This window comes from Vespula vulgaris, chromosome 3 (assembly GCF_905475345.1).
Source record: "Vespula vulgaris chromosome 3, iyVesVulg1.1, whole genome shotgun sequence".
NCBI classification, from domain to species: domain Eukaryota; kingdom Metazoa; phylum Arthropoda; class Insecta; order Hymenoptera; family Vespidae; genus Vespula; species Vespula vulgaris.
The window spans coordinates 8,660,734-8,671,100 of NC_066588.1; the positions used below are offsets into that span (position 1 = coordinate 8,660,734).

General features: G+C 37.0%; 1 protein-coding gene across 5 annotated transcripts in view; it reads right to left on the bottom strand.

The window, feature by feature from the left end:
* The window catches only part of LOC127062856 (alkaline phosphatase-like), a 123,047-nt gene extending 115,332 nt beyond the window's left edge, over nt 1–7,715 (bottom strand). The window contains exons 1-2 of one of the 5 annotated variants that reach the window (XM_050991778.1): nt 6,802–7,715; nt 5,329–6,562 (exon numbers count right to left, since the gene is read on the bottom strand). In XM_050991778.1, the coding sequence (XP_050847735.1) occupies nt 5,329–5,419 (91 nt within the window). In that variant the 5' untranslated portion in view covers nt 5,420–6,562; nt 6,802–7,715. Of the gene's footprint in view, nt 1–5,328; nt 6,563–6,775 lie in introns of all 5 variants that reach the window. The other 4 variants (XM_050991777.1, XM_050991776.1, XM_050991775.1 and 1 more) reach the window with 4 other exon arrangements.
* Nucleotides 7,716–10,367: the final 2,652 nt, after the last annotated feature.

A 10,367-nucleotide genomic window follows, 5' to 3' on the forward strand; every position in this document is an offset into this window, starting at 1 on the left:
TAAACTCCCTTTTAGGCATGACCGCTTGAAGTGTCACTTTCTTTTTATTTTTTATATATATATTTTTTTTTTGTAATTTATTTTTTATTAATAGTTTGTTTCTTCGTTTTGTTTTGTCCCTATTTAATCTTCACATTTCCTCGACGCATGTTTCTAGCGAGACGATTCTTTCGTCGAATTAATAATAAATATATCACGGATTTATAAGAAAACTCATTTTTCTCTTTTTTCCTCTCTTTTCTCTCTTTTTTTTTTTTTGTATGACAAGTGTTTGATTTACTGTAATTGCCATCGCTGGAGAACGAAAGAAAAAAAGGAAAATAAAAAAAGAAACCAGGTTATAAAAATATATGTGGAATAGTTCGTTGCATTATCGTTTCCCTTTTTCTTTTTTTTTTATGAAATATGAAACTTATTTAAATCGAAATAGGCGAAAAAAAAGATGAATAATGAAAACTAAATATTATTTATTATCAACGATTATGACCGAATATATCTTATCAAAGTAAAACCGAGGTGAAATAAAAAACGGGGGAATAAAAAAAAATAGAAAATAGAAGAAAAAACGAGGATGTGGGAGAGATGGGATAGGGGTGGGATGGGTTATGGAAGGATGGGGAAAGGAAAACGGAGAAATGAGATTAAGGGGAAAGGATCCGAGAGACAACAAAGCTTATTGCAATTCATTCTTCTCAACGTTAGTGATGCTGCAGGCTGTCGCCAACACCGACCAACGGCTCGAATAAAATGAAAAATGTACGATGCCTTTTCATTTGGCACCAAACAGGACACGACTCTTTTCCGATGTTACAATTTAATTAAGAGAACATATATAATATGCATACCTATGTTTCGAATTAAAAAAAATATAACGCATCAATTCGAGATGTAATGAAGTGTATTATCATCATCAAATATGTCGGCCAATTAAACGTATGAAATATTTATGAATTATAAATATCCTATTGACTATTTATCTCCCTTGAAATTATGTAATACAATTAACCGGTCTAAGCGGAGTAGTAAGTAAATAAGTAGTGACCAAAACGTCGCCATTGTTACCATTTAAGTTAGTTTAATACAATTGGCCTGGACAGCTGCCACGGTGAGTGTACCGTTCTTGCAAGATGTTCTTGAAACTTATCAAACGAATACGTACGTTACAAGTACTAACTAACATTCTAGTAGTTTATATATACAAAATGTTAACACTTCTTCATTTTTTTAATAATAAATCCGTAAGAGCTTTGCCAACATTTGCAAGAAAGAGCTTATCGTTCGGAAATTAATAGAATTGATAGAAAATTATTCCTAACGAATATCGAATCAAATTTTGGTTAAAAGGATCATTTATTTTTTTCCTCGCACTCTCCTCCTTACTTATTTTTAATTCGATCGAATAAAATTGGAAACTTCTACTACACTCTCGTACTAAATTTAAATCTTTTTTGAAAATCATCGAGGCAAAAGATCCATGTTAAAAAGGCGATAAGTCAGTAAGGTTTCTATGCACGAAAGCACGTCGGATATAAAGCGGGTACCATGGAGTGGGCTCTCAAGATCGTAGAAGATTACTGGAAACGGTATACAGTTCGGATTTTGTACGAGGCCATAGTCGAGGTAATCAACGTTGAATCTCATAAGATATAAGGTAATACGGGCACGCCCGTATCTGACGTTGCGATGCTCTCCGCGTGATTGTGTACAATTACAAGCCACGAAGGAAGATAGCAACGTCATGAGAACCCACTTTTCTACGTTGAAACGAGACAACGATCGCTTTCAATCCCTCATCGACTACATTTTTTTTCTATCCTTTTGTTTCAAATATCATTCAACCATCAAGGAATTTTCTTTTCTCCTTTGTTATTTTTTTTTCCTTTTTCTTTCGTGTTTTCTTTTTCTTCTCTTTTTTAGGTCACGAAAAATTTGACCTTCCAATTTCGACATTGCAACGATCACATTAACAACATTTCTCCGAATTATTACATTTGAAATTACTAGTTTCTACAAGGACGATTAACATTTAAAGCGTTTAAGAAAGTTTAGCCTGTAATCTCTGACGATAAAACGGCAGAACCCAATTACTTTAATTTCTATTATTCTCACAGGAAACTTCTTCTAAAATTTAGTAGGTTCCCGAGCCTTTTTAAATGAAATAACTAACTTTTGCACTGTTAAGAATATATATATATATATATATATAATATAGGTGTCAGAATTATCCTCGAAGCTACGTATCTGCTAGATGAATAGAATAAAAAATGCTAAGTGTAAGTAGAGTCTGTCTCGTTTCTATTTTTTGTTACTTTCTAACTGAGGAGATTTCTAAATAAGATGTCTGGAACTGTTCCAAGGAAAATCTTTGAGAATCATAGATAGCAAGAAAAAAGTATAATGGAAATTAAATATGCTTGACGGTGTAGAAGAAAAAATTCTGCACTCTCTCTCTCTCTCTCTCTCTCTCTCTCTCTCTCTCTCTCTCTCCTCTTCTCTCTCTCTCTCTCTCTCTCTCTCTCTCTCTCTTTCTCATGGGAGCATAGTTTCGTGTTCTCAACTTGGAATACCCCTGATAAAGTTAACATCTCGTTCAAACTTTACCGCTGCGAGATGTTCAAAGGAAGGCAAACGACAATGTTGACGATGGAGAAGGAGGTAGAAGCTCTGCTCTATTGGGAGGATCAAGAACAAAGGATTCTATTGTCTCTTACGTAATGCACAAATGATGACGATGGTTAGATAGTAAAAAGTGACCAGAAGAACATCGAACTCGAGATAAATCTGAAGGTATTCATGAAAAAGAAAAAAGAGATTTATACATCTTGAACGAAAGAAAAAAGAAAAGTCGATCGAGCACATTATCCAAGCCAGAAAATACGAAATTAATTTTTGGAATCAATTGTCTCTTATCAACACTTTTTGTTTTGTTTTTTTTTATTACGGAACGATTTTCATTCGTATCGTACCAGTACTCTCAGAAATCGTTTACTGTCGTTACTATGTTTTCTTTTTATATGACGAATGTGTAGGCGTATCGTTCGTTTGAATGAAAACGTCTGATAACACTTGAGAAATAAACATACTCGAATCATTACAATCGAATGGAATAATATTTTATTGCAAATATATCCCTAAAGAAACATTGTCCCCTCTCCCTTCACCACCCTATTCCTCATGAGCAACTTTTTATCAGCTCTTGTTGCTGCATATTGCAAAACATTTTCAACAACCTGCAAAAAACATTTTCTCCGTAAAGTAGCAATATGTACCGAGTAACATTTGGGTTTTGTTTCGATTTCAAAATTACATTATTTGTACAACATTTGCTATAAACGTGTTTCATATTTTTCTTTGAACTTTACCGTTTCAAATGGAAACAGGCAATAAGCTTTGACATTTATTACTGACGACGAAAAACTGATGAAAATATTTGATAACGAACAAAGACTTTGTCAAAATATATGGTACATCGACAAATAATTTCTCGATCGTTCTTTCAATCTGGACAGAAGGCTTCAGAAGACGATTATTTCTCGTCTGAGGAAAAGTTTGCACGTCTCTAATCTCAACAACAAATATATGCATAAGTTTCGATTATCTCTTCGATATCTCGAATATGTAAACGAATATTGAACTTACAACGTGTTATCGTATAAATTACAAAAGAGAATATAGAAAATATTTGACTAGAAAGATCGTGGGAAAATTTATAAAACTTTCCTCCAGCTTTAAGTTCATCGCATCGTTGTAATTAAAAAATCATTCTGTATATATGTTATAGAGAGAGAGAGAGAGAGAGAGAGAGAGTATTATATAAAATGCAAAATATATAAAAAATGTTCGATAGTAAAATACGCTATAGTTCATAAATTTCTTAAGAGTTACTTCACTTCAGCGACTTCACGATGGGCCTTCATTAATTCTTTGTCGGTAAAAAACCGTAGAGAATTTTAAAGTTTGTTTTTTCTTTTTCTTTTCGTTTTCTTATGAGAGAATTATTTTTTATATTTTCTTCTTGCGAATTATATTTTGTTTTCTTTTTTACATTATTTACGATAAAGAAGAACTTTTTAGTGTATATATATGTAAACAAATTCTATTATATTCTATTCTCTCTCTCTCTCTCTCTCTCTCTCTCTCTCTCTCTCTCTCTCTCCATTTTCCCTTAAAATACGATTTATCTCACCATATTTTCCAATATCAAATGTACGTACTGAAACTCTATAAGCTTCATTTTGTTCTTCTTTCGAATGATAAAAAGAATAAGCAAATCTCTTTTTAAACGAAAAACTATAAAAACCACATGCTGAAAATACGATAGAAATGTAAGTTTTATCTATTCTTTCAAATATACGATATTTTACCGCTTTTCATTTTAACCTATGAAACAAAGCATTTGTATTACATATAAAAAGTTTGCAGTTAATCAACACTCACAACGCGTACTTTATTATTAGTTCTCTCTTTCTCTCTCTCTCTCTTTCTTTACACCCAGTGGCGATTAATAAATAAAACGAATCAACTGCTTCATTACAAAGGACTGGACCGTCGCGAATTGCGGTTATCCCTGGCTGGCAATAAATATAAAAATTATAATAGAGTAAATAGAAAAGCAACACGAAAAAATGAATTCCTAAGATATTTTTCTGTCGATAAAATGCCTTGATGTTATTTCATAATGAAATCCAATATCGAACATTCCCGATATTGTCCGATCAATATCGAAACGTTTCACTATGTAGTTGAACGTCGAACGATGAGAAGGTGATCCTAACTAAAAATAAAAATACGTGGTTTGAAAGAAGAATCAAGGCTTTCAGAAAACTCTGCTAGCTTTCACGAAAACTCGTAAAAGCTTGGACGAGAAGAACGGTAAAGGCTAATGCATGGGAATTGGCGAGAAAGAAACCGGTACTGGTTCTTCTACTCGTGTTAACTCACGTGAATTCATGGGTTCCAAGAGTTCGAGCTAACGAGGATTCGTTAGGTGAATCATTGCTAATGTATGTATACATGTGTACGTACATGAAAGAGTGCACTTTCTTTACTAAAGACACGTGATGAGAAAATCCGAATAAGTAAAACGAATTCGTATGGAAGAGAAAAGTCATATTTCAAAAAGAATATGGGATAGGAACCTCTTGGGATAACCTGGGACAGCTCGAAGGGACCAAGAATAGCTATCTTAAGGGACATCAAGTGATACACCGATAAAGTGAAGGAACATGGGTATATAAGAGATCAAGAAATGACGGTGAATAAGAAGAAAATGGAAAGGAAGACATCGGTCTTATTTTGGTTCGCATCATTCACGTCAATAATAGTTACCTTGTTCGCCAGCTCGTACAACGGTGATCGCATGAATCGCCAAGAGTACGAGGGGGAGGGCGAGGGTGGTGTGCAGTAGATAGCGGCACATCTCCAAAACGAGAAGGGCCAGTCCCTACGTATTGTCCTTCATTCCCCCTTTAGCAAATAACGCCGAAACCAGATTAGGGCTGACCAGGGACACGGAAATTACGAGGAAGATCCGACTGTCCTCGACACACTGATACAGTATACACGTTATTCTATGTGTATTGAGTATGTGTGTGTGTGTATATATATATATGTATATATATATATAATGTGTGTGTGTATATATTTCTCTCTATCTCTCGGCACAAATATCACTTAACTAACATCTGGCACTGCACGTACATACACTGTCTTCGTGAGAAATCCCTTTAATTTTAATCCAAAATATTCGTCGCACAGTCGACCTCTTAAATCGACTAACTCGCTGTAATCATCAATGGCGGGATGCGAATTAGTTGGTCCCAGAGAAGTGAACATTCTGCTCGAGTTCATGCTTCTTCGTATTTCACGGCACTTCCACGGAAGACCGATGGAGACAGAAACGAATGAGCAGCGAATGGATGGTGGTACCATGTGCGGGAATGATCAACGACGAACTTTGCAACGATGAGGATGAAAGGGATGAACACCGTAGTAACCCGATCCTGTGTTGTGCAACAGACGCATACGAACTGGGTGTGTTTATTAAATGGACGCACGTTAGCTGGCTATAGCCTGTTAAACGTTGGCCCATTAGATCCAACGGTCTAAATATCGCTAACGATAATGTGACCTTTGAGAGTCATATTGGCCACGTGCCCCGTCACACCGATCACACCGCACACACACGAAGGATACGGTACACCGATAGGACCGCGAATGACGTTAACGTAAATATCCCAATAGCTCGTTGTTGGCTTTTCTATGTATCAGATAATAACGAAACCGCGAATCATCCCGCGAATTTGATTCGTTATCGTGCAATATTATCAATACATTATCAACGTTATTATCAACAACGAGCACCAACATACACCGATCATCTCGATGTCCATTCTCCACCTTAAAAACTTAAACTTCGTTAAATTCTCTGACCGTAGATAAACTCGTTAATCGGATAAAAGTTTGTACCAGGTCAAATTTTCAAAAGTAATTCATATCGCGAACTCGTGCTGCACGAAATTCGAGAAGTTGCAAACAGCCGACGAATAACACAGCTACATCACTGAAAATCCGAGCGACACTGTTGAAAGAGAGAGCGAGAGAAAGAGAGAGACAGACAGACAGACAGAGATAGAGACAGACAGAGAAGTAAGAGAGAGAGAGGGAGAGAGAGAGAGAGAGAGAGAGAGAGAGAGAGAGAGAGTGGAAAGTGCACTAATAAGACACTGTGAGCAAAGCTATGAGCAGATAGTCGCGCGCGCGCTCACACACATACAGATCAACACGCACACGCACACGCACGAAGTGTATCGCTGCCTGTCGCTTCTTCGTTAGCCTCTTCGATGCACGGCTCCCGCCTCTGAGCGGGAAAACAAACTAATCGAACCTCTTCGAGTTTATCCAAAAGCGTACCGCACTCGATGGTTCTTATCAGAAAAAAGAAAAAAAAGGAGAAAAAGAAGAAAAACCAAGTAGATAATTCGTTAATCTGAATTGTTAGAATCACTTTGTAATCTGAAGAACACTCGGTCCATGCGTATATCAACATGAATTATAGATATCGTATCACATCGAACAAACACCAACTAATCGACTTTCATACTATCGATGAAGTTTCCAAATATTGTTATACACTTTCCGATCATTCAAACTGCTCGTCCAGGTGTTAAACATGAACACCACATATTTGAAAAACGATCAAGAACGACACGAGTCTAACGAATTCGTTTATTGAAACTTTTCAAGTAATGTCCGTCCACTTTCCTAAATGGAGAACACTCGTCCATGCGTGAGGAAAAGAATTCTTAACGGCGAGTTGACCGTCATATTGAGAAATCTCGTTTTCTGAATAACACGTAGTACGAAAGAGAAATAAAAATAAAGAGAAGACAGGTAAAGGAGAAAAAGAAAAAGAAACAAGGGAAAAAGTTCAAGAAAAAGGCAATAAGACGAGCAGAGTGAGACGTAGTGCTTCGGCAAAGAAGCTCTTTGAAGAAGAGCAGCAGCGGTAGTGGCAGCGTCAGCGTCAGCAGCAACAGCAGCAGCAACAGCAGCAGCAGTAGTAGCAGCAGCAGCACGTACCCGAGCTGCGACGATGCGAGCCGTGCGAGCCCGAATGAACGGATCGCGCGACTCACTGTGCTGCCCGATAGCAACCTCGATTCAACCCGCCGCCCTACTCTCCTCTTTCTTCCACTCACTCTCGCCCTCTCTCTCTCTCTCTCTCTCTCTCTTTCGCTCTCGACAAACACACATATATACACTCTTTCTCTTTTTCTCTTTCCCTCTTTCTATCTCTCGCTTACTCACACAAACATGTACATGCACTCTCTCTTTCTCTCTTTTACTCTTTCCCTATCTATAGCTTTCTCTCTCTCTTTCTCTCTCTCTCTCTCTCTCTCTTTTACTCTCCTTCCCTCCCACACTCATTCGTCCAGTTGCGCCGAAGCGTCGCGCCGTCGCGCTATTCCTGTCCGACCGAAACTGCTGTTTACTACTTATCTCCTCTTTTTCGACCACATCTCGATCGCCACTCCGCTCCTACGACCACTAAACGCGTCGTCCTTGCAAATCGAAAAGGGGAAGAAATGATAGAGCCGTTATAGTTTTTTTATGATGTGTTAAATATTTTTATGATTTCACGGCGACATGATCGGCTTTAATACTAACTTTGATAACTGTAATCCAAAGTTGGAGTTGAATGCTTTTTTTCTTCTTCTTTTCTGCTTTTTTTTTCTTTTTTCTTTTTTCAGGATATACAGGATATCCCATTTAATTAGAATATAAAATTGGGATATTTTTATTGTCTTCCATGATGTAGAGAAACAATCGTTCGATATAAATTTACTTGCTTCGAAAGGGAAAATTTCAAAGATATTACTTTGACCGTATAATGTATTTACAGAATAATATTCGGTTTTATTTAAAAAAGATATATTTCGCGCAAAAAGCGTTTCCATATAATTTTATCTCTCTCTATCTTCGAACCGTGAATACTTTGTCCTGAAAGGTTCTTTTGTGTTGTCAAAAATAATAAAAATCATCAAAAATTTAATAAAACACTGTCTCTGTGAGAATACTCAAACTGGACTTTTTTATTCGCAATATATTCAACTCGACCTATTGCCTTTACCGTTTAACGATAAAAATAAAAATCCTTGAAAATAGAGAGTGTGAACGGTAGTTTATAAACCTTCCTTTCTTTTTTATCTCACTTATGTCAAAATAATATACAAGTTACAACTTTTTAATTTTCATGATCTGAATAGGCAGGATACATACTGTCACATGTACATACGTTGGATTAAACGAGTACAGATCGAGAGGATAAAATAGTCTGTATGCATCGAAGCTGATCCGTCTCCCGTTGGTGCACGAAACAAGGACGATCGTAATTAAAAAGTTTAGCTTGATTGGTCATCGCGCGGACTCGTGGCAGTTTGTTCTCGACAAACAGAGCTCACTGAAGTCAACTGCAACATCGGCGAGTTCGCTATCGAGCCTCGCGTACCGCAACCTTCCGGAAGTTGAAAGCACCACTTGTACGTGAAATCATTCGGTTTCCATCGGATGTGTTTGACCGATCGAATACCTCACGTTTGTGACGTTTGTTTGCTGGATCTCCTACTGCTAAATAAAAAAAAAAAAAAAAAAGAAGAAGAAGGAAAGAAAAAATGTATAGGATATTTTCTAACGAGTTCGTAGATTCACGTTTCTACGAATAAAAATAATATCTTCAGTTAAATACGCGCCGAGCGAGTGCAACAATTAATTATATCAACCAAGAAACGTATTTCATTTGAATATATCAAATGATCCATCTCTACTGAAACAAGCGTAAAAGGAAAAAGAAGAAAAAAAAAACAATATATGCTTATGCGCGTTACATAGAAAGAATTTCACGAAGGAACGCGTCAGTAGTCATTGTGATAGATTTCGTCGGTGTCAAAGCGGTACTTAATACTTGCTACGTGGAATGCACTGGTAAGTAGAAAATAACGATTCCCATCGGACGAGGGACATTAAGCAACGGCTAGTAGTGCTATCGCTTCGAGTCATGGAACACGGTAACTCTTCTCCCATTGGTCCAACCTACGGACCGACATCAACCACGTTCAATCTTTTCGCGTGTCTTCGCCACACCGGTCAGCAAAAAGAATGTCTTTGGAACGCGACGGTGCACAGTTACGAGTAGGAGAATACAGAACAAAAAAGAGAGAGAGAGGGAGAAAGAGAGAGAAAGAGAGAAAGAAAGAAAAAGAGAGTAAATAAAAAAGAGAAAGGGAGAAAGAGAAAGAGGATGAAAACTCGTATAATTCCGGATATACAGGGTACTCGTCTAATGCGTAAGAGCACAGACAAAGAAATAGAAGAAGAAAATGAAGAAAAAGAAGATCACTCGGTCTAAACGTTCCTCGCTTAACTTCGACCGTCATTAGACGCTTAAACGTTGACGTGGCAAAGTAGCTTTCAAAGCTATCGAACGTAAAACGTTCGATACGAAAGGTAAGAACGTTGAAATAAAGTATGAACGATGGATAAAAATGTGGTGTGAGGGGGAAGGAGAGTGGTAAAGAGGAGAGAAGAGAAGAGCTCGAGACGATAGAAGAAACTATGGAAATTTAATGAGCCACCGCGGGATGCTGCTTCAAATGCAGTGTCAATGAATACATTTACCGGGATTTTCACCAAAAATTTCCTATGCGCTTTGATTAAAACTGATATTGCAAGCGGCGTTCTCTTTCTTTCTTGTTCTTTCTATTTTTATCTCTTTCTCTATTTCAATATATATCTATATATATATATATCCTTTATATTTTCATGCCCGTCGTTGATTAATCGTACCGTTGCGTTCACGTTTCCTCTCG